The following is a 25964-nucleotide window of genomic DNA, read 5'->3' as shown; positions in this document are numbered from 1 at the left end:
TATGACAAGTAATACTTTAAAATTTGTTTTTTAAAGTTTGCTTGATTGTTACATGATTTTTCTTAGGCTCATCCAGATTTGCTTTTAAAAATGTACATGGATCCTTTTAAAGTGAATCTCAGTTATTTCAGACTTTACTTATTCTTTTGAGGAGCAAGGGTGCTTCTAGGTCTTACTGCTATTCAAAATGAAAAGGGGCAGATTTGAGGTTTGAAACTAGGTTAGACTGGCTTCAATCTAAATATCTTATAAAATATTGTAACAACCAGAATGTTTCCCTAAGTGTAAATGACTTTTACCTAGGTAAATGGGCAACTATGTTAGCCAAATAATTTCCTGAAATATTGCTGCTTTACTAAGGTCATTTTTGTTGTTAGTACAATGAGCATACTTCTAAATAGCTGAATTTTTGCCTTCTATATGATGCCTTCCTCATATTTCAGTTTATTAGTTGACATTGAGAGCTAGAAGGAAAAAACAACACACTTCAAAATCCATAAAAACTTTGAAATTTCATTTATACTTCAATATTTAATACAAAATTACCTTCCTCATTGTTTCCTTTTCCACTGTAATCTCATGCCCATCTTGCCCCATCCCATTCTTAAAGAACAGAATTCGGACTGAGGTCTTCTCAGTAAGTTTCTTCATTCTAATGGAAAGAACAGGCTTGGTTTTCTGTCTTTTGACATCAGTAGGAAGCATCACCCCATTCATTGTCCAAGTTACTTTCTTCATTAACAACAGATAGTCTAGAAGAGAATTTTTTTTAAGTCAAGTCAATATTTGGCTTCAAAATTAAAAATGGACACATCCTGCTTCCCCTCCCCCTATATCATACATACTGGCCAGTCTCCACTTAGATGCTGGTTTTCTGAAATGCTACCACCAGCTTCCCACTAACCGTGACATAAGCTGTAGCAAGCTGTCTGCTCTGATAGCCTGCATAAATCATCATTTCTGAAGGGAACAGATGTTCAGGGTATGAAAGAGTAATACCACAATTTAGTCCTAATTAAAACTCACCTTAGTGTGCCTCTATCCCTGATCAGAGCACTGGGCTTAAAGGGTCCATCGAAAGAGCCCAAGGTCCTTTGCTCACTAGAAACAACATGGGTCCTAACTCTCGTGTTCTTTAGGGTCGGAAAACCCTATTTAAAAAAGCATGATTTATTCTCCATGTTGCTTTAAAGATGACAACCTCCAAAAAGTAACCTTATACATAATTCTTCTCCTGAGACTGGAACGAAGGTGCCTTCTAGGACATCTTTGGTGAGACGTTCAAATTACTTCACTAAAAATGAAAACCAGCTTTTCATTAACAGTTTACTTTAACCTATACATTTTCAAAGATGTGTGCAGGAAGTTGTGTTTCAAAATTCCCGCTAATATTAATGGGAATGCAACTAAATTACTCTGTCTGACTTTGAACATGTAAGGGTAGGAACAGGGGTTAACACACCGCATACTAAGTGGCTGTCACCATTCTTCTCTTTCCAAGGGGTTCCATTTCATAAATAAATAATTTGCACCTCAGTTATTTATTTTATTTCTGCATTGAATTTATTTTAAATTATATTTTCTTTTCATATAAATTACAAAAATACAAGGATCCCTCCCTCATCTTCTCTTTATTCGTCCTAATGAGAGAAATAAAATTTTATTTGCACGTAACTGAAAATAGTGGCATTTATTTGTCTGCCCAAATTTCCAAATAACCCTTCTCTACCAGCACTTACCTTGAAAGAAGCATGGGCTGTTTGACCTAGAAATGGTACTTTACATAAAATCTGCTAGTATCGATAAGAAACCTGAGCCAGTGGTTGTAAATGGCCTTCAAGCCCCAGAGTGGCTAGATTAAACGCCCAGAAAAGCAAACCTTCCCTTCTCTTTCTCTCTCATGTACCCACTCACACACATACATGCGCACACACATGCAGTGGGCAAAAATATGAGCGAAACTTGCAGAATAAATTAAAACTAGAAGATTATAGATATGATTAAGTGTCCAAGAAAAGAAAACTATTTTTACAGAAATTAGTTACTGTATTTTGTCACTTTATAAATCTGAAATTGATAGGAATTAGAATCAGAAAATCAGCTACAAGTTAACAAGTTCATGTAAACCTCCAAGAATTGAAAATAAGTACTCAAATAAATAGATGTACACGCATGTTCATAGCAGCACAATTCACAAAAGCCAAAAGGTAGAAATCAAATGCCCAGCAACGTATAAACGGATAAAGCAATCGTGGAATATCCAGGCAGTGGAATCTTACTCAGCACTAAAAGGAATGAAGGACTGACACATGCTGCTGTGTGGACGAACCTCAAAACATTATGCTGAGTGAAAGAAGCCAGACATAAAAGGCGACATGTTGTTTAATTCCATTTATATGAAATATCCAGAATACGCAAATCCACAGAAACAGAATGAAGACTGGTGGCCGCCAGGGGCTGGGTGGAGGGGTGATGGGGAAAAACTGAATGGGGAGGGGTATATTCCAAAATGATGGAAATGTTTTGGAACCAGATAGAAGCAAATGGTGGTTGCACAACATTGAGAATATGCTAAATGGTACTGAATTGTTTAGAATGATTAATTTTATGTTATGTGAATTTCACCACTATAAATATAAAACGGAGCAAGAAGAGGAGGAGGAGAAGCAAGAAGACACATGGTAAGTATCTCTCCGAAAATAAAAAAAAATCTTTTGCTGGGAAAATAAGTTAGTAAATTCTTATAGTTTGAAAGCAGTCTACCCGCCATCTGGACGCCCTCTGGCTCAGACGCTCTGCTTAGTGGAAAGGGTATAAACCTTCAAACTAGGTTTGAATCTGAGCTCCATTACTTGGTGACCCTAGACGAGTTATGCCTCCCCGCCCGTCTGGCTTCTCATCTACAGAGTGTGTAGTGGGCGCCACTCCACCACCTGATGAGGCCTCCACGTCTCACGTGGAAACGTACCTAACACAGTGAAGTCACTCCCCGAATGCTGGCTTCTCCCCCCATCCCTGAAGTCCTGTGCTCATTAGGGAGCCCTAGAGCCGAGCTCAGAGTCCAACCAGAGAAACGGAATCCGTGTGGGTGTCTGAGCAGAGGCTTGACTGCAGGGTGTTGGTTATTAAGTGACGGGAAAGACTGAAAAGCAGCTGAAGAACAGTGAGACGAGCCAGAGATCAGCCACAGCGAGAAGCCAGCCAGCCTGCCACGGCTGGCGGGAAGCGTTGCAGGGCCCAGGTTTAGAGACTCTCACCAAGAAAGGCTACAGCCCGAGTGAGTGCCTCCAAGTTCCGTGGGGTCGCGAGCCCCAGTTTGGCCTTAGCTTTCTCTTCTCTATGCAGAATGCCTTAAAGCCCACTAGACATAATGCTTACGATTAGCCAGACACTGTTTTACATGATTTATAGGTATTAACTCATTTAGTCCTCTCAACACTTTAAGAGGTAGACAATATCATGATCCTCATTTACAGGTGAGGAAACTGAGGCACAGAGAGATTAAATAACCTGCCCAAGATCCTGCAGCTTGTAGGTGGTGGTTCTGGGATATGAATTTGGTTCTAGAAACTGTGCTCCTCATCACTATAGTGTTGTGTCTCTGCCGTACACTTTCTGCCATGACCTCAAGTTCAATGTGTCTGAAGCAAAATTTCCCAACTTTCTGCGCAGGCTGACGCATCCTCCCCATTCCTCCTTTCTGTCAGTGTCCCCCTTCTTTCACAGCCACCCACTATCTCAGGGAAAGTTCAAACCCGTACCTCCTATTCACCTCTCTCCCACCAATTGCTTATTCATTCAATGAAATTTATTGGGTGTCTACTCATCAAGGCTCCTGGTGGCTGACGCCTCACAGCAGACCCTTCTGCCAAGAGCTGCCGTTGGCTAAAAGGAACCAGTCACCTAGTCAGGAAATGTCTGTGAGGTGAAGATCTCTTCCCTCCTTCCTGGTGGCCGGCCCGTGGCCACTGACTGACGGCGGGACATGAGGCCAATCTCCTCGCCCTGGAGGGGCAGCTCTGGTGTGCCTCCCACTCCAGACGGGCTAGACTTCCCCTGAACACAGCACCTGGCCAGCGTCTTCCTGTGCGCGGTGCTGCTTCCCTCACTCCTTCAGGGCCTCACCTGAGAGTGTTCCCTCACTCAGTCCCTTGCAGCCCCATCTCAGGCTCTGCTTCCGGACAGAGAAGGGGAACCTAGGCTTCAGCCACTCTCCCTTGAAAGCACCATTCCTCTCCATTCCCAGCTGGACCCTCCATCCTCTCCTCCGGCTGCGAGAGCTCCCAGACTGCACTGGATCCTCCTCCCCTGCAGCTGACATCCCAGCCCCCAGTCACAGCCATGGTTCCTAAGACATCACAGCTGAAGGGAACGTCATGGGAGCTGCCATTCGAAGGTTTCCACTAGTCAGTCAGTCAATTAGTCAGCCAACAAATACTTATTGAGCCCATTCTATGTGCCAGACCCTGTGCAAGGAATATGAAAAAGACACAGTCCCTTCCCTTAAATGTATGTCTACCAGAAGGGTCTGCCGACAATCTGGACCCTACCCAAACTTCCTGATTTTATCTCACCGTAGATTAAAGCATTATTCTACATAAGTCAATCTTCTTCATCCCTCGAGCACACAAGTTCATTTTTAACCCCATCCTTCACCCATTCACTCAAGTCCTTCTCAAGATCCAATTTAAGATCTTCCCTCATTGGTCCACCCCAAGATGACCTGCCATCTCTCTAAATCCTTAGAGCACTGGCAGCCTGTACCACCCACCAATACATTCATTCACTCAATAATATTTGAGGATCTACCACGTGACAGGCACTGTGGCAGGTGCTAAGGAAAGAGCGTACACTTTCTGGAATTATTATGTAAATGTTTTATTAGTGTATATCCTATTTCTGCTCTCATACTTAAGCCCTTAGAAGGTAGGTATTTCTTCTTTGCTCCAGGGTATAGTCAAGTTCACTACACATGGAATAGTTACTAGATGTTAACTAGTAAATGCTAACCCATGCATTTAAATGTTCAATTGATAGAAATTCAATTTTACGTAACTTTCCATAACATACCAATGATGCAAAATAAACTTTATTGCCTGAGTGTATGTACCTACCATCTTTATTCCTTAACTCTCCCCAGTGTGAACTTAAGTATGATGGACATACCACCTGGATGGTTATGGATGACGATAGCGACAAAGAATTTCTTCAGGAAAGGAAAAAAACCTGCCAAGAACTTCTTAGCAAACGAAGGTCTAGAAGGAGTGGAGCCGACTGGAACGAGCTCGGAGCACACTTAAGGTAGCTTCTTACAGACTCCTCAAGACGCAGTCAGGGTCATCTCTCCAAGGTCTTTTCCAGCTTGGACCTGCTTTGTGCTCTTTGTGAAGATGTCTGCCGCTGACCTTACCCCCCTGCGCCATCATTGTATGCTCACTTGGCTGAACACACAGCACTCACTCTGTGCGTGGAGTATGTGGTCAATAAGTGATGAATGAATTAAGGACATATTCATAATTCCATGACCTGAGAACATCTAAAGACTTTACCTACTTGAAAAAATAGGCAGTCTAAAATAAAAAAAGATCACATTTCTGAAGTTCCAAATAGGTTTTCTGAAAGAATTCTGAATGGATCTAGAAAAACCATGTAAGGTAGATTTGAAAATATCATTTGCAACTTAAATTAGTTTTTTAAAGGTACCCTCACTTTCCAGAATTTTGTTAATATTGATAAACATGGAAAGACTACTGGAAATATTTACACTCAAGATTTTTAAACCAGCCTGTCAGGGAGCCTAACGAATGACACTAATGGGACTAAGGTATTCCTAATTACTAGAGAGGCACCAGAGCCGAAGGTCAAGAGCATGGGCGCCAGAGCCACACTCCCCAGATCTGCATCTTCACTTTGCCTCTTACTGACTCTGCAACCTTGGAAAACCAGCCAATCTCATTAGCCTTCATTTTCTTATCTGAAAAATGGGAACAGTCAGAGCAATTCCCTCACCTGCTGTGTGGATGACAGGGATTTCCAGAGACAGGACACTTACTGCAAACATGCTACAGTACATGCTGGTGGTGTTATTACCGCCTTGTCATTTTCCTCAAGAACTTAGCGCACAGACAGCAGTGTGTTAAGGGCTTTATGTACACTAACTCGTTTTCCTCACAACCTGAGGAAGTGGGTGCTATTCTCATCTCCACTTTACAGATGAGAAAAGCGAGACCTGGAGAAATTAAGCAGCGACATCTGTCTCATACATCCGACCCAGCTGGATGCCCCCAGAGCTGCTATCTTACCCATGACAAGTGCCGAGAAAGCAACAAAAGAAGCCCCCTAATTTAAAATGACTGGATTTCCCATGCTCCTTAATACTTTCCCACAGTCCCACTTCAGCACCATCTAAAGAGCAGCTGCCCTTAGTGCCTATATTTTGGTCAGAATGTCCTTATGAAAACTACCGCGACTGTTTACAAACCTTTGTGTCTACTGTCAGTCAGAACAGTCTGACGCAGTCGAGCAAGGTTTCTCAACCTCGGCAGGTACTGACATGTCTCAGTTGTGCGGCCAGCCTGTGCGTTGGGGAGTGTTTAGCAGCATCCCTGGCCCTACCCGCTAGATACCAGTAGCACCTTCCCAGGTGGGAAAACCAAAAATGTCTCCAGACATTGCCAGATGTTCCCCAGGAGTCAGAGTTACCCCCAGGTGAGAACCACTGCAGTAGGGGAGTTTGAGAGGACGTCCCTCCACAGAGGCGCAGGGGAGGGTAAATAAGCTGTTGGCACACACCATGCTCTTTTCTGACTCCAATCCCTGATCATGCCATTCCCTCCCTCTTTACTAGATTGTCTCCCTTCTTTCTCAATTCAGTACCACCTCTTCCAGGAAGCTTTCTTTGATCTATCCCTCTTCAGGCTCCACAGCTTCACCTTTGTGCCTCTCATTTTATTGAACTTCTCTTTTTTGTATGTATGTCTCTGTTAGACTCTGAGCATTTCAAAGGCATGGAATGTGTTTTCATCTATGTGTCTCCAGTATCTGGTACATTATAAACAAGTGTGCTTCTTGGACATTTAACAAAACAATAAAAGTTGAGCACACATTTTCAACGTAAGCATTTGTTCCCTGCTGCATAGGCAGCACCTGAAATAGCATGTGTCACATAGTAGATGCTCAATAAATATTGGTAGAATATTTGACAAACGTGTCAGAGCACAGCATGACTATTATTTCATTAGGTACATATTAACTTATATTTTCTCTGTATTTTAGAAAAGATTCCTTTTTTACATTCATGATTATTTAGCTTTTTCATAACCATGTACCTCTTTGAATTTACTCAGAAACCAGAATATGTATCATGGAGGACAGCTCAGAGTAGGAAGAAGCAAAAAAGTCATAAGCTTAGAGCACTACTGTCCATTGGCTTCAGAACTGTAAAACCATAGGTTGAAAGAAACTTTAAAAATTATTGACTCTAGGGGCTGGCCCCGTGGCCGAGTGGTTAAGTTCACGTGCTCCGCTGCAGGCGGCCCAGTGTTCCGTTGGTTCGAATCCTGGGCGCGGACATGACACTGCTCATCAAACCACACTGAGGCGGCGTCCCACATACCACAACTAGAGGGACCCACAACGAAGAATATACAACTATGTACCGGGGGGGCTTTGGGGAGAAAAAGGAAAAAATAAAATCTTTAAAAAAAAAAAAAATTATTGACTCTAACCACCCATTTCATTTACTCAAGTATTCATTCAACAAGCATGGCTTGAGTGCCTACCACATGTTCCCGACTAGAGACGCTGCAAAGAAGGGACCTCAAAGAGTTCTCAGTCTGTTTGGGAAGACGAGGAAGGAAAACAATACATAACGTGGTGGGTGCTAGGTCAGAGGTGTGCACAGGGCATTGGGGGAGTGTGGAGGAGGGACACCCGCCAAGTTTGTGGTGGCCGAGAAAGCCTCCCCAGAGGAAGGACCTGCGGTAGGACTTGCAGGATACATGGAGTGCACAGAAGAGGGGGAGCATACTCCAGGTGGAGGAAACGATGCAGGTGAAGGCCCAGAGTCATGCAACAACATGGCAGACCACTGGAAGGGGACAGAACATAGAGCAGCCGGAGACAGAGCAAGGAGGGTGGGAAAGAGCCAGAGCAGGGCCTTGTGGACAGCACGAAGACCCACACCTCCCAAAGCAGGCCATCTCGTCTTTTCAACAGGAGGGACTACTGGAAAAATCTTCCTGAGATTAAGTAGAAATCCATTTCCCCATGAAACAGAGCCACTGAGGCAAGTAAGGAAAGGGACACCATGTCTCAAAGAGTGGGCTCGAGCCTCCCACACAAGACCCATGGGAGAACCAGGGATCCCTCACAGTCAGCAACACCAGGTGACTCTTCTGTATGTCATAGCTCTAGAGACATAAGTCTTCCTATGAAGAATGTGGTTGAGGGCTGACAGCCAGGGTGAGCATTATTACACCGAGAGGTGAGAAGAAAAGCAAAATCTGATTCTTCCAAGCCAGCACAGAGAACCTGAGGATGCTTAGCATTCTTCCTGAGGAGGAAGAGGACTAACCTCAGAGATGGGAGTGGGCGGAATAAGGGGTAATCAAAAGGGAAGGGGAATGTAGGGTATGTGGGGCAGGGAGCCAGGCTGAGTATTAAAACAAGAAACTTAGGGCTGTCTAAATCCACTTTGATCTTCTATGAAAACACACTAGCCATAGCTCACAGCTGCTGTCTACACTTCTGTCTTCCCTTGACTTTCTCATCTCAAAACCCCACATCCCAGGGCTGAGGCTATCTGGCTCCTTTGTCAGAATTAGAAAACAGCCCCCTCCTTGGGGGAAATGGAAAAGGGTGATTCTAGCCCCACAGCCCCTGAGCTGTGCACAATAGTGAGCGGGGGCCCCAAACCTTCCCAAAGGTCACACCATCTCCTCTTTCTTATGTCCTTAGTTTCAACAATAGTTAGTAAGCACCTACTGCATGTAGGGTACTGTGAGATATATAAAGTGAAGTGTTAAATGAAGAAGAGAGCCCCCCCACCAAATATATATATATATATATTGAGGGGAGAGAATGGGTAAGAAAGGGCATTCCTGAGAGCACGGATAGGTTCCTGGGAGAATCATTTATCCCAGCACTCCACTTCGGACCATTGTCTGGTCTCAGACAAATATTAGCATAACCATCAGCCTCTCTGCACTGTAATTATTCTTGGGCTGGCTTACTCTGGCCCCCTGCCAAACGGGAACACTCACAGATCTGCATATGAATTTGGGGTAGGGGATTTTTCATAGACTCCTCCTAAATGTCCACTCAGTGTTTGCAGCCAAGCAGGCTGCTCTGCTGAGGTCTTTCCCTCCACTCTCACTGCCACCTCCTTGGGACATGGATGGTTTACCAAGGCATCTATTTCATTCAGTCCTTCACTCCACCATTGAGCAACACGTACTGAGCATCTAATAAGCTCCAGGCCCTGTGCCGGAAAATGATGGTGAACAAGGCAGCCATGGTTTCTGCCCCAAGTGAACTTGGTCTAGAGGGGACAATAGACATTCATTTCACCAGTAATTACAAATCTGAAAATTACAAAAATGGACATTAAGAATGCAGTGGGAGCTTTCCCAGAGAGTAGGACCAAATACTATGTCCACCTGTGCGTGAATCTCAACAGTAGAAACCTTGGAGTCCCCTTTGGAGAGTTCTTGAATCTCTACCTTGTTGACAGTACTCTCAGCAAAGTCTCTGTCCCTACACACCCAACTTCCAAAGAGGAGTCCTAATCTCTCCTTGTCACTTCATCCTTCCTTTAAATTTGCTACCCACACCTAGTGGGTTCCAAAGCAGTCAGGACCAGCCCTGGCCCAGTCCTCCTCTCCTCAGGCACTTCTCTCTAGAAAGTTTAGAGCCCACTGGGGGAGGATAGAGTCGGGGGCTGCATTGTAGTGAAGTTCTAAAGCTTAACTAATCTTGGAAAACACTTCCCCCAAAGGCCACACCCCAGATGCTCTGGGACTGCCAAGTGCTCTTGACTACTCATATACTTAGCCTCCTGCAGCACTCAGAGAAATGCCCCAACCACAGGTTACATTTGATGTTGAAGAATCCACATCCTGTTTTATTTTCATAGTTTTGTTTATAACCAAACATGAAAAAGATCAAGTACTCTCCAGCCTGCTTCTGCGCTAGAAGTTCCATCTACAACATCATTACATTTCTTTAGTCTATTTCAAAAAAGCCAGTGCCTGCCATAAAATTAAGTAAATCTGGTGCTCCCCTCATTGTGATTTTCCATTTTGCATGTACCAAGGCAACACTGCCTTCTTCTGTCACCAGAATAAAAGTGGCAAACTTGAACTTCAAACCCACGAGCTTATTAAAAATCTTATTTGTAAAAATTCATTCTCTCGTAGTTGAGCAATAAACTTGAAAACACGCAGATGCACTGTCAAGTAGGTTAGATAATGACATTAAATATGAACGAGCACATCATTTCATGGGTGCAAGATAAGTTTATAAAATATAAATGCTCTGACAGTAAGAAAACATACTGCTATATTCAATTATATCATCTGCTCAAAATACAATTGCTTCTATGTTTGGTAAATAGATTAAATCCAGGCCACATTCCTGTGTTCACCTGAGTTTCTGGTCACTCCCTTTTCTCTAAATACTTGCATTCTTTGTTTCTGCATGTTCTTAAGTGTCATCATTTATTGCTATAGGCGTGATGGCTATATTTAACTAATAATGACAGTGGTTGTCATTAGATTTTAACTCAGTAACACTAGTCTGACATATCATTTGAAGTATGTCTTCAATTTAAATCTGATTAAAATCACAAACATTCCATCTATTGTGCCAATCAAAATGTCACCCTTTCCCTCAACTTTTCTATGAACTTTCCTGAGATGAGTTACGGCAGCTTAAAGTTAAGGCTAGCCTTGGGTCATAAACATATTTTTAAATATGACTCTTGGAATAGAGCAGAGCAAGGCCACTTGGGGTTCCTTTTATAAAAGGACTTGATTGTGACTTACACCTCAGAAAAAAATTTCAAGGCGAAAAGCACAATATAGCGAGAGTTCAAAGGCTCTCATTCAGTTTCCCATATCTTGCAGTACACACAAGTGCTTGGCAGGCATTTTAATTTGGTTGTATGTATTTTAAGCTCTCCAACCCAGCAAATACTTTGGTATTGTGACAGCCTGTATGAAAAGCTGGTGGAAATCCAAGGCTGCAGACACCTCTTATACATGCCAGGCTTCCACATGCGTCATCTTATTTACTCCTCATAGCAACGCTAGGAGGTAGACTATTAGGCTCCATTTGTGGATGAGGAAACTGAGGTTCAGAAAGGTTGAGTGACTTGCCCAGGTTCACACTACAGTTTGCTTCCCTTGCGGTGATGACAGTAGAGACGAATGTGTCTACTTTTTCTTTCTACTTTCTACAACATATGTCTGAAAGCTGCGAAAACAAACGGTTGGAAAGGCAAACCCCTCTGACCCAGTACCTGCAGAATGTACAGGGAACAAGCAGGGTAGGCAGACAACCGCCTAAAAGATTTGACGTAAAGGTCTCTGAGAATGCCTGCTTCACTTTCAAAACTCCTTCCTCTTGTTCCCAGACTTCATCTGCTTTTATGATACCACCCTTCGTATTTCCTGTGTAACACTTCCTCTGTCAGTAACGCCTTATTTAGCTCTTTAGACATTTATTGTCTGTCGCTCCTCCCATCTCGCTAGAACCTAAGCTTCAGGAGACCACTGTCCTGTCCACACCATCTCCTTATGGCCTGGAGCCAACATGGAACATCGTGGGGACCCAAAAAATCTTAGTTGAGGAAATGAGTGAATGAATGGATGGTCTCTCTTCCACTATTCCTCTGCCTCCTCAGACAGGGAGCCATAATTTTTCATTACCTCTCACACACTCTCTCACCTCTGGTCCGGGAGATTCTCTCTGTCCACCTTTACCCATGTAGTAAACAACTCGAGGTGAGAAAGACAATATTTACAGCCCTTCTGAGTTCATATCCCAGTGAGATTAAAATTTATCAGATTTATTTGCAGCTGTGACAGAAACACCTTATCCAAACACTTACAGTCAGATGTGACCCCATAAATAGAAATTTTTGGATTTCGAAATAGTGAATATGGTGCATATACCCTCATGGTGCGTGTATCATACATCATGTAACATGACCAGCAAGGTCTAGGGTAGCAGCCCATAATCAAACACATTAATTATTTTTCAACAAAACAATGGATGAGTTATACTACATAAGGTTCTGCTACCAAATGAGTTATGAAAAAATTGTAACTGTCTGCAATTTTGGATTTTGGAACTACATATAAGAGATCACGGACCTGTGGCACTGACTCAGGGGTTGTAAGGAGTGATATAATACACTGAAAACACGGAGCTGAGAGAATGACATGTAGAAAGCATTCAAATTATCAGGACAGTTACAGGCTTGCAGGCAAACAAGTGTAGCCTCTGTGTACATACATAATTGAACAATTCATGAATATGTCAAGCATTTAGATGTTTCTCAATGATCTGGTATTGACAGTACAAGGAGATGATGCCATATGCATGCTTTAGATTTTCCTGTTGGCTAAGGACATTTTCTGGGGGGTCCATCTCGTGTAATTGTCTTCAGATCCATAACTATTTACACAGCAAGGATACTCTGCAAGCTTATTTACAGGCTTAAAACTTTTGGAATAAGGAAATACATAAAATATACACCTATAGTTTTACCCTCACTTGTAGAAATAGATAAAAGAATCATGTGCTCAGAAGAAAGTGAGTTTTTTTCTCTACATATGTCATTCTCTTACTTTTGAGTATAAGCACCTAAGTGAGAGAGAAGACGGAATTACAAATAATCTTGCCTAATACGCATACCATTCAAACCGCATGACAACAGGGAGATTGGAAGAGCCCATCCTAACTCCTGCTATAGCTGCCAGAATTAAGCAATGGTCACCCTAGAGGTGAGCATCCTGAGGCCCAGGATTAGATTCAGCAGAACCAAAGCACCCACTGGTGTAGACAGCTCTGTAGCATTGTCTTGAGATCCCGCAGCAAGCATAGTAAAGTGTTATATGATGGGGGTAGGGGGTCACTTCTTCCAACTGGTGCTTTTAACACAACCATTTAAAAATCAACTAATTCAGGAGACAAAGAATGGAAAAGAATATAATGCATGAATCCAAGTTCATTAAACTAATGCATTTTTTGAAAAACAAAATATGACAGAACATTTCATTATTGATGCAGATATGAAGAAAAGTGTTATGCTGCTATTTAGAATGTGCCTTGTGTGTCGTGGAATTGAAATATTTCCAAATCATCAATAATTAAAATGATGAGAATCCACCATTTCACTGACATTTACTTCTACATGAAAAGATGGCCTATTTTAAACATGCTCACACATATTCTTGTCAATCACAAGCTGTCACAGCAAATTACTTCATTTTGTAGATCACATGGCAGTTAGCAGAAAATCTCCAGGTTTAAATTTAGATCTTAGGTGTAGTATCAAGAACTCTTCATGGATTTTTTTCTGTGACTACATCTTCACAGTACAGCATATAAAAGATGTAAAATCTTATTCATAATACTTGGTTTCACTTCTGGTTAACAAAACTCTGGACTGAAATGCATCATTGTAAATGACAACTCTGAAAGCCAAACAATAGAATAGGATATATGGGAAAGAAGGGAAATAAAAACTTTTAAGGCAATCAGAATTCCATATGGAATGGATCTTGAACCTAATGAATCAGGTGCAAACAGTTTCTTCCCTCATCGTTAAGACATTTAAGCAACTGCAGGGCATGAACCATTTCTTGTGCCAGGTTTGCATTGCCTACAGCTTCCAGCAGCTATAAAGGAGCTGAGCTCTTACAAACCTCATGAATGTGATGTAAGAATTTTTACTCTGCCACTATTAAGCAGAAGATTCAGGAAACTGTGAATAAAACCTAAATTGCGTGCCCACGAATCTGAAAACTTTTTAAAAATGCCTTTTCAAATAATTCATTAACTACATCTTCACAATTCTAGCAGAATCATTAATAAATTTCAGAATCTTCAAATGCCAGAATTATAAGACGTAGTAAGGTTAATTTTTTCATAACTCATTTGATAGCAGGACATTATTTAGTATAACTAATCCATTGTTTTGTTGAAAAATAATTAATGTATTTGATTATGGGCTGCTACCCCAGACCTTGCTGGGCTTGTTACACAGTGATGATACACGCACCATGAGGGTATATGCACCATATTCACTTTTTTGAAATCCAAAAATTTCTATTTATGGAATCACATCTGACCTTCATCAACAGTCTTTATAAAAAATATTTCTGTTTTCCCCATATACAATTGATCTTTCTGCTTAAGCATTCAACTTCACAATGTAAGAATTATTCTAACATTGCATTTCAACAGGGAATGCTTCATGTCACTCTTGACCTTGGCCTGACCTCTATATGAAAGCTTTGTGTTTTGAGGTATGTGATGAATAGCTCTCTGGCTTTCTACTAAATCCAGTGCCACTGGCTGTCAACAGTGACGCTCAAAAGGGGTAGTAAAGTCATTAAGAATCAGCGATGTCCTGCAGGTCTTCTACCACCTTACTAAATCTGGAAATAGCTCTAAGGCAATTTTCACTATCTACACTGCTTTTCCAAAGAATAAGAAAACAATGAAGTATGGAAATATATTTTCCAAAATACACATAGACTTATTTGGCCTTCCTGTGCCAGAAATAAAGCAAACGTTCCTTTGGGGACCCACTGGGTTTACACTGTTGAAAACTGTTCTCAGTTTGAAGGACTGATGTATAATTTATTGACCCAGTTTAAGCTCCTCAAAGACCAGCACTTCTGTCCCTCTGTCAAGACTACACACATAAGAGATACTTAATAAATATTTGTTGGTTTAAATTTGGATTGAACTGAACTGAACTGGGTTTGAAATCAGAGATGAAAGAATAACAATAAAAAAGAAATCAGACTGAGCCCCTTTTCTCACGTGTCTCTGGTCTGGCCCAGTACCTGGCACAGAGTAGGCTCTCAACGAATGTTTGCTGAATGAATGAAAATCAGTGTATGGAAATAATGACCAGTTCCTGACTCTAACGCCTGTTGGTTGGTTATATATAAAATATTCATGCTCATTTAGAAAGATACAACAGTAACACCCAATTTACCTTCTTACCTTTAGAATGTTCAATTTTCCACCTTCTGAGAATGCCTTCTTACTCTAAATTTATCTACCATCTGCAGAGGTTCTCATACATGTTTTATTTTTATGGTACACTCACGACAAGAAGTTGGCAAAGTATTGGTTAACTATAAAACACATGCAAAAAAGGTAATTTTAACCTGATTTCAAAAATTATATGTGAATATGTGGGTGATACATAGATATATATGAAATCTCCCGATACTCCTCTCAAATTGTCTAAATCAAGTTAAAGATTACCATATGTATACACATACAGAGACTATTTATTTACATTTATATTCTAACGTTCTGAAAGAAGCCAAACAGTCTTCAGGCTTACAGGCTCATCTGTGAGCTTAACTTAGACAAGAGGCTTTTTCTCCATTTCACTTATCCTAAGCCTTTTTAATGGACATGTGATATGCTAGTCTGTGTCCAAGCTCACCTACAATTTCTTTTCTCAAAAGACAAGGCACATCTGCCACCTGCTCTATTCCGTGTCCCAGCAACAACTGTCGAGCAGCATAAAGATTGATTATCAGTCAAAAACCATTGCACAACACCAGATTTTGGTGGGTTAAGCTTGCTGATCCAGCAAGAGATGGTGTGAAATTTTCAGGAGTGTGTGCCAACATTTTGGCGCTAAAAGAACAGCAGTGCATGTCACAGTGAAATACAGCCAAAGATATGCAGACAAAGCAGAGAAGTTTTTGTTCCGGGCTTGGCTTCAAAAAGGATAAAAGAGAAAACAAAAAGTAGGAGGAAATTAGTTTGTACATTTAAAAATCATCCACCAAGCTTAGTCATGTGTGTAACACTGTTATTTTGGGCATACATGTCCAGGAGATTTTCTAGGGAGCTTTTAGCTATATATAATTTTTATATAGCTCCTCTACAATACCATTATCATATGAAAGGCAAGTATTTCTTATTAATAAAAATAATCAAGGATCTTAAGGAACGACTTATTACATATATATCTGAATATAAAAAGTCACAGAAATATTTACCCACAAAGGTTCATGCTTTTATATAAACTGATAATTCAATGAATACAAAACAGATCATGCAAGGAATATAAAATATTTTAAAGCAAGATTTGAAACCTCTTTGGGTCTACACCATTGTATAGGTAATTTTTTACTGAGTATGGTAGCAACAAGTTTCTTTACAAGGACAAAATTACCTAAACTTTGTATGGAATTCAAGAAAACATTTCTTTCCTGATGATCAAGTATTATCAAAGAGAGAGAAATCCTAGTACCATTTTATATAATAACGTTGACAGAGGAAGAGTTTTCATCACCTCATCTGTAATGAACTCCAGAATTACTTTTCCTGTACGTATGAACTACTACCTAGACTCGCCTGTGGTTCACCAGCTTCATAGCAGCTGCAAAAGAAAATACTCCTAATAAGGTACAAAAGCCCCAGGGAGCCCAGCAGCTAGGCACACTGAGCCTGGATGGCAGAGTTCTTCTGTCACTTAGATGTGGTCACCACATACAGCACTTGCTAACAGACTTCGGGTGTCACATGCTTGGCATAATATTCTTAGATAGTGGTACGTTCATTTTCTCTTAAAATGTATTCTTTCCCACTAAAGAAAGAAAATGTTTGTTTTTTTATTTTAAAAAATCTCCACATTTCTGAAATGTTAGAAGCAATAGACTTTTAAAAAAAGACTTTACCTGCAAAAATATCTAACATATATATATTTATATTTCGTATACATAATTAGTATGCTGTATATATGAAAATATATACATACATTTCAAGTTAAAAAAATATGTTCATTACTGGCCACATTTTCATAATTATGTCAATGCCATCTGAAAAAACCCTAAAGTGTAAATGAATAAATGATACTTGAAACTTTGAACTATTTTCTGAGAGAACAAGCCTAATAAGTTATGTCTGTTGAGTGTCACAGAAACTAAACAGTAAATTCAATAATCTCTGATTTAATTTATCATATTTTCACCATTTAACCTCCTGCAGGCTCCCTAATGTCTATTCAGATCTATATTAAATTAAGCACCAATGCTAATGAAGGGCAATAAACGTAGCTGTCAGTGGATTTTTCTTTCATTAAGCACATTATCCTCTTACTGAGCTGTAAATGTGTAAACATTAGTTTTGTTAAACCATGCAAAAAAGACAGGATGAAAATTATTTTTCAGTTGCACCCCTTAAGCAATTTACTGTGTGTGGGGGGAGGGTATTTTTTTTCTTTTTTACCTTTAATTTTTTTGAATGGATCTAAAAACGGCTCTCCCGTTGAAACATACACATCGGCTTCATGGGGAATGTCTTCAGGTCTGAGGGCTTCAGAGCCGTCTGCCAAGAACACTCGTCTTGCGGCCATGTTCAGATGCAGCTTCTCCGTGCACATCTCCAGCAACTGGAAAAACCAAGAGGGAAGAGAAGGGATTTACAACAAAGAAAGTAACACATTTCCACGAAACAAAAGGTGCTAACGATCAAAATAGAAAACCACTGTCACTTGCCAACCTAAGCAACTCAAGTAACTCCACCAATAGAGTTATTTTCTAGCAGCTGAAAACAGGTAAATAAAAGGTAAATCACCGCACTGAGAAAATCTAATGATTGTCTGATTTTAGTCCTTAAATGTTCTGTCAATTTAATAACTCTACAAGATAAAAGCCATTGTATCTGTTTGATCAAATATACGACTTATATATTGATAGGAAAGGAATGAAATGCCTGTGAGATTTATGTATATATAAGCAATTTACAGATTCAGACTACTAAAAAGAACATGTTAACACAATAAATGTCATCTTTCTCATTTTTTATATTATAAAGAGAATAAGCACTGAAAACTTGAACACCAGTTACCAAGGTGATGGTTGGTGCAGTAACTTTGGCACAGACTGCTCTAGATCCATTTCTGTAAGCTGTTACTCTAATCACTCTGGGTGGAGGTTTGTGTCTTTGACATAATCTATGGCAATTCTGGGCCGGCTGAAATTTTAAAGAGAACTCTGCAACTCTGAAGAAAAACACACACAAAAATTGGTTCATGTTAGTTAGCAAAAACATTTAAATAAATATTATCCTGGATATATTTTACAGATATAAGCCCTAACGATTGTTCCTAAGTATTCCTCAAAAACCGCTTTTTATAGGATAAGATTGTCCATATCTACTTAAATATTTTTAAAAAATTAATACGGGATAAGTTTGCCAAAACTGTTCATGTAAAACACATATCTCAGAATAAATCATTTTCATCATTTCACTTATAAAACATCACAACACAATTTTTTAAATTATATATACATATATATATAAATGCTATGCTCTGATAGAAAGCAAAAAATAGCAATATGGTCTTAACACCATGAAAGAGTAAATGGCTAAGATTTTCCCTGAAATTTTCATGTTTATCAAAGTTCTTTGATTTTTAAAAAAGATTTGAAATTCAACTAGATTATAACTCAATTTTTTATTCTAAAGTTAATGATAATTCCTTTCATTTAAAATTGTTTGGGGGCAGCACAAGAAGACTTCTCAGATTTGTCTTCAGTCAAAACCAGTTTCATGCCTTATGATTTTCTCTGCAAAGGTACATGGTAAATGACTAATGTGATAATTTCTTACCTGGGAGCTCTGACCGACCCTCCTCATCTCAAGGCCACAGGAGCAAAGCAAACACGTTAAAGTAAAAATTTTAGGTGAACTAAAATCACAATATATCCACCTAGTCAAACATATGAAAATAATGGGATATCAGTTTCTTTTGTTTTTACCAACATTTTCTTCTATGCACAAACTCTCAGGTCAACGGTTTAGATAACAATCTTGATATGAAAACATATACATAAAATGGTTTTATAATAAGTTCATTTCAATTTGATTTTGTTTAGAAATATTGGTTAAATATCAAAAGTACATATTTCTGTTTTTAAACACATATCCAGTACGCAAAGGTATTTCAGGGTCTAGCCGTCTCTGCTTCATTTTTCTCAGAGTTTCAGATTATCCCAGTTGAAGTGTAGCTCATGTTTTCCATGTAATTAACAACATTCTACTCAGGTGCTTTCAAAGAAAACAAATAAACAAACCAAAAACAGAAATAAAACCCCAGAGATGTGTTACAGTTGAATTGAATCTTTGTAAATTCTGCTCAAAGGAATGGGCTTCAACCGCTGGTTGGAAAGAACAGAGAGGAGCTCTGATTACCTCAGTTGACCCGCCGGAGCACTGGCAGGTCTGTTTCTCTTGGATGCTGACATGAAACAAGAATTGTCTCTACTGTTTGATTTGCAGCTATGTGGGTCCGTCACTTCATCATGGCTGTGCCCTGACGCTGTTTGATGTGTGGAGCAATCTTGGCAGCCTGACCCTTCTGATACTGCCGCTGGATGCACACGTCTGTTGGGGCCAAACTGAGGCTGCAAATAATCTTCAGTACTTTTCATAACTGCTTTTGCCTGGGATGACATACACCCCCTGAAAGAAGCGATGCATGAAAGAATACAGTGAACTGTTTTGCAATCACTTATCAATAACTGCCACATAATAATGAGTTGTGTGCTATGTGCTAGACAAAATACTACACACTCAGCCATTATTTTATTTAATCCTTACAACATCCCTGGGAAGTGGGTACTAGGTTTATCCCCATTTTACAGATTTAAGAAATTGTGGCTCAGAGAGGCTAATTAGCTTGCCCAAGCTCACATAATCGGTAAATTGACAGGGTGGGAAATGTAACCCAAGCCTGTCCTAAAATAAAACCCACGCTAACAACCATGAAGCTTAATTGCTTTACTTACTGAAAGAAGAAAGCTTGTGTAATGCTTGAAACAATGTAAGTAAAATTTTTAAGTTTTTAGATTCATTTATCAAACACTAGCATTCTGCTAAGTATTAGGAAACAGAAAAGTTAAAGAGATTAAAGTATTAACTTTAAATGCAAAAAGAATTCCTTGGAGCGGAGCTCAGTGTGGGCTGGAATAAAGCTGGTGAAGGCTTCACAGCAGACCGGGGGCGAGGGTGAGTAACCACACAGTTTGCTCAGGACTGTCCTGGCTTTGGCGCTGAGCCACACATTCCGAGAACCCCCTCAGTCTCAGGCAAACTGGGACAGTTGGTCACCCTACCTGGAACTAAAGCTACAGGAGTAGTATTGCGATTGTCAACAAAAATATCTGGAACACAAGGATTTAGTTAGGAATGCTTTATATCACAAACCAGGGAGACGCAGCACAGCCTTTGGAACAAATCAAAAGTATGCTCCGGGGAGGGCAGACCTTACAGAGGCAAAAACCCTGTAGACCACAGGCGTTGTTTGGAGAGCCCTCAGATTCTTTGGTTCCCTTGTAGACACCGGTGTTCTAAAATCAGCTCTATCAGCCTTCTGGCCATCCCTCAGGAAGGAACACTCAGTTTCAGGTACAAGCTGCATGTTTTCTGAGAACAGAGTACTGACTGCACCTCAGACCTGGCACAGCTGCTGGACTCCAGGTCCCAGTTAGCCACAAAGTGTCCATTTTGGCGTTCTCTTTTAGGGGTCGTCTGTCTTTTGTTTTAATTCCATAAGACGAACTACGATGTTTGAACAGGGGACGGACGATCTGTAAAGACCATGTTAGGAAGACAGACTGCATACAGAGTTTGCTGGTATAATAAAACGAAAGGCTCATCATATTTGAGAATATTGAGCTGTGTGACGATCAGGCTTAGAGGACAGTCAGCTTCCAAATCGGCCTCTTTCCAGTTTCCCAGTCCTCAATAGCTCTTATCCATCCATGATATAACCTCCTCACCCACCCAACTGAAAAATAAAGTAGGCTTAGTGAGGAAAGCTCAGCACAGACAGGCCCTCCTCCAAATTTTTCTCATCCACAAATGTCATTGTAGTCGCAATTATTTCTTCTGGCCTGCCCTCTACATGTTCACAAATGTGCAAAATGGTTGATTACTTCCTCTGAAAGAATGAAAGGTAGTCACAGGGAGAATGGATGTGTAACCGAGAGTTGACACGGTCACTGGTGCTAAAACACTGAGATCCAAGCAGGCGTATTTTGTTTTTGTTGTTGTTGTCATCACATGTTTCTACCCAAGTCTGCCCTGGCCTGCGCACAGCACCCAGGAGAGGAGTGGCCTCCCCTACCCTCTGAGGATCCACCCAGCTTCAAAACTGTGGCAAACAGCATCTATCATTGGGCTTTAGCTCCGGCAGAGGTAGGAACTCCCTTCAGACCACCTGAACTTCTCAGATTATTTTTTTAATTGAGGTCATATTGGCTTATGACAGTGTATAAATTTCAGGTATACATTATTGTATTTCAGTTTCTGTATAGACTGCATCGTGGTTACTACCAATAATCTAGTTTGTACCCATCACCACACACACGTGCCCCTTTACCCCTTTCACCTACCCTCCACCCGCTTCCCCTCGGTAACCACTGATCTCTTCTCCTTATCTATATGTTTGTTTATCTTCCACATATGAGTGAAATCATATGGTATTTGTCTCTCTGACTTATTTCACTTAGCATTATACCCTCAAGGTACATCCATGTTATCACAAAAGTTACAATTTTATCTTTTTTATGGCTGAGTCATATTCCACACCACATCTTCTTTATCCATTCATCCATCGATGGGCACTTAGGTTGCTTCGACATCTTGGCTACTTGAATAATGCTGCAATGAACATAGGGGTGCACAAATCTCTTTGAATTGTTGATTTCATGTTCTTTGAATAAGTACCTAGTAGTGGGATAGCTGCATTATATGGTATTTCTATTTTTAATTTTTTGAGAACTCTCCATACTGTTTTCCACACTGGCTGTACCAGTTTGCATTCCCACCAGCAGTGTATGAGGGTTCCTTTTCTCCATATCCTCTCCAACACTTATTATCTCTTCTCTTGTTAATTATAGCCATCCTCAGGGGTGTGAGGTGATATTTCATTGTAGTTTTGATTTGAATTTCCCTAATAATTAGCGATGTTGAACATCTTCTCATGTGCCTGTTGGGCATCTGTATATCTTTTTTGGAAAAATGTCTGTTCATATCCTCTGCCTGTTTTTTTTGATCAGGTTGTTTTGTTGTTGTTGTTGTTGTTGAGTTGTATGAGTTCTTTATATATTTTGGAAATTAGCCCCTAGTCAGATATATGATTTGCAAATATTTTCTCCCAGTTCGTGGGTTGTCTTTTTAATTTGTTGATGGTTTCCTTTGCCGTGTAGAATCTTTTTAGTCTGATGTAGTTCCACTTATTTTTCTTTTGTTTCCGTTGCCTGAGTAGACATGGTATTTGAAAAGATTCTGCTAAGACCAATGTCAAAGAGTGTACTGCCTATATATTCTTCTAAGAGTTTTATGGTTTCAGGTCTTACATTCAAGTCTTTATTTTGAGTTAATTTTTGTGTATGGTGTAAAATAATAGTCTACTTTCATTCTTTTGCATGTGGCTGTCCAGTTTGCCCACCATTTATTATACTACAAAACTCCAGTAATCAAAACAGCATGGCACTGGCAGAAAAACAGACATGCAGATCGATGGAACAGAATTGAGAGCCCAGAAATAAAACCACACATCTACGGACAGCTCATATTTTACAGAGGAGCCAAGAACACACAATGGAGAAAGGAAAGTCTCTTCAATAAATGGTCTTCAACAAGCTGCTCAGATTTTGACAGCAGTGGTGAGTGGTGGCATGCGGCAGGGGTCACGTCACAGCAGCAGCGTTTTCATAGCAACAGCAAAGGAGCCCAAATGGTCACCAGGCTCTTCAAGCTGGGGAAGAGCAGCACGTGGCCAGGTGGGAAGACCTGCAGGTCACATAGACACTCTCCAGGGCCCACACACAGTTTTGTGGAAAGCGAATTCTCATGTAAAAAAAGAAAAGGAATTCTCTACTTAAGTGCAAAATGGAGTGTCTTTTTAATGAATGCACTTTGTTTACTGTCAAATATTTCTACAAATATACTAATGATTTTATGTAATAATTCATTATCCCACCACCACGAAGCAAAAGGTTATTATTTTTCTATATTCCAAAGTTTTGGCCATATCATACCTTTAACTCAATACTTTGCCTTTTTTACTTAACACTGTTTTACAACCATTTTTCAGGTTGTTGTAGTCTTTACAGATTTTACTGGAATGTAATATTTTATCAAGTATATTTTGCCTTCCTCCACCTAGTCATATAGGGGTTATCTATTGTTTTTGTCTGCTGGCATACCTTCCTCTTGTCTTCTGGTAACAGCACTAACATTCTTTTGAGGAACTCTCCATCCTCACCTCTCCCAACTCCATATGATTATGGTAGAGTTAGGACAACAAATTATACAAAATTTACCTGGTAAATGGTAAAAAGAATTAAATTAAACTATATGGTTCTACCATATATTTATTTATTATCTGCTTTTCTGTAGTCACTTATGTCTATAAGGGGAGAATGGGTAGTTTTCATGTTAAAAAGTCACTATTGGCCCACCATTAGTAGTCTTCAGCTTTGATTTAATTTATCAACACTGATGACAGGTTTACACTAGTTCTTACACAATATTGCATTCTTCTCTCTTATAACAATTGATGTGTTTGCTAGTTGTTGGGTGTATGAGAGGATGATCACAGAGCTTGCAAAACTACCTTGTCCCACATGGGAATTAAACCTACACACTTGGCTTGTTAAATTAATGCTGGGAATGTGGGTGTTACGATCATTCAGCTTTCGAGGAACAGACAGGCATTTGGGTTTCAGGTGATGAAGCTTATTACCCGGAAAGTTGTGAAAGGAAATAAAACCACTCCAGCAGGGCAGAAAGAGATTTAGAAGTCCATTCACTGCCCTCCAGGATATACTACTGACTTAACAATGACTCTAGTAGACTGCCACGTTTTTTGACTCGGCAACCTCATCTCTCCTGTGTCTACCTGCTTCTTCTTCCTACATCATTATTGCCCAACCCACCTCTGTCCTCCCTCTCTCTCCCTCATGGTTTCTGCTAACTTCCCTGTGTGTCTACCCATTTCTATACCACACTACCTTCTGTAGACTCTGTCTGTACAACATACTCTCAATTCCCCCCAAAGTTTAATTCCATCACTACCCAGTATAGGGCACCCCTGTTGGGTAGAACTTGAAAGCTAGGCAAGCTCATAAGCCTCTGGCAAGCCAATAAATAGGGAAGTACTCACCAGTTGTCCAAAAAACTATGGGTAGGACAGCAGGATAATAAGGTATAGAGCAGTTAGAGTAAGACAGGCTCTCAAATGCCTCCCTGAAGAGGAAAACACAACTGGCAGGTGGCTTGTATGACCTAGCTAGCAGACTGTGACAAGCAGAGACACTTATATTGACTCATTGAAAAGTACTCACTAAAATACAGTGCATAATTGAAATACTACCAAATGCATTTAAATTTAACAACTACTCAAAGGCTGTTCTGATTCTTCTGATTATTTTAATATTAGTCATTCACTTCTAATCACGGAGAAACACAAGAATGTCATATTGAGACTGTAAGCCCAATCTCTGGACCATCTGGCCCAATGGTGTGTTGTCAACGTTGGCCCAAAGGGATGCGGTTTGCATGGTAGGGTTGTCCTCCTTGATGCCAACCATCAGGGTGAGCAAATAACTGCCAGCGCGATAATCCCATCATAATAATACAGGACTTTATTCCCCCTCAAAATCTTCCCCATTTATTTTCTGAAAGTCCCCAAAGTGGTGAATTATGAATTCCTAAAAGTGCCTCTGAAGTCCCTATAAAAATCTGTTGGTGAGAGTCACAGCTATTTTGTGTCACCACCTCACTGCTTCCACTGCCAATCACAAGAACAAAGAGGTCCATATGAAGGTGCTGCCTCGTAGTGTTCCCAGATTCCAGCACTTAGGCCGCCAGAACAGTGCAGAGGTGGGGAGAGCCCTATTCTGTACTAAGTCATCTGGACCCTGAAGCAGCTCAGGTTGTAGGCAAAGTTCCAAGGAGTCTTCCTTGACCAGCTCCACAGCTTTTAGCCCTTACCTGCTCAACTACAGGAATTCTAACCCAGTCCACAGGCCAGACAAGGAATAAATGATATATCATAACCTCCATATTGATAATAGTAACGATATTAATAGCTAATGCCTACATAGCACTTATTGTGACAGTCACTGTTCTAAGGCCTTTACTTATATTTGCATTTAATCTTCCCAATAACCCTCTATTATTTTCCCACTTTTACCGATGAGTAAACTTAGGGCTTAAGTAACTTGCCAAAGGTCACAGAGCAGGCTGGTGTCAGAGACAGGATTCAAATCCAGGTAGTCTGGCTCCACAATTTCTGTACTTAACCATCATCCTATAATATTATTCCTATTAACCCTCAAACTTCCTTACTTTCCTTTAGTTAGAAAATTGAAGTTCCTATTCAAGAGTTCAGGAAAACAGCTACAACAAGGGAAACTGAAATCTAGAACAGGAGGGCAATGGGGGGCAGGCAAAGAAGTAGTTGTATTAGCGGCAGTCAACCAGTAGTCCTCTTTAGCTAACGTAGCTCTAATTCCAGACTGTATTTGTCACCATAAATGTAGTCTCCTTATTTTTCTTTCTTTCTCTTGTTTCTCTCAACTTTTTTTCTTTGAAAGATACTTTATTCCACTTCTGCAAAATCTCTTAGAAATCCCACGACATTCAGATTTATTAAATGAACTTCCCTCCTCTCCAGATTT

At 40.3% G+C, this 25964-nt stretch overlaps 1 protein-coding gene across 2 annotated transcripts in view; it reads right to left on the bottom strand.

The window, feature by feature from the left end:
- Positions 1-25964, bottom strand: part of DCDC1 (doublecortin domain containing 1) — a 427916-nt gene that overhangs the window by 369340 nt on the left and 32612 nt on the right. The window contains exons 4-8 of one of the 2 annotated variants that reach the window (XM_046637833.1): positions 19465-19734; positions 18883-18982; positions 18118-18271; positions 17497-17659; positions 547-752 (exon numbers count right to left, since the gene is read on the bottom strand). In XM_046637833.1, coding sequence (XP_046493789.1) covers positions 547-752; positions 17497-17650 — 360 coding nt within the window. In that variant the 5' untranslated portion in view covers positions 17651-17659; positions 18118-18271; positions 18883-18982; positions 19465-19734. The remainder of the gene's footprint in view (positions 1-546; positions 753-17496; positions 17660-18117; positions 18272-18882; positions 18983-19464; positions 19735-25964) is intronic. The other variant, XM_046637832.1, reaches the window with a different exon arrangement.

The sequence above is a fragment of the Equus quagga genome, chromosome 14, assembly GCF_021613505.1.
Source record: "Equus quagga isolate Etosha38 chromosome 14, UCLA_HA_Equagga_1.0, whole genome shotgun sequence".
NCBI lineage: Eukaryota > Metazoa > Chordata > Mammalia > Perissodactyla > Equidae > Equus > Equus quagga.
This window is presented reverse-complemented; position numbering and strand designations above follow the sequence as displayed.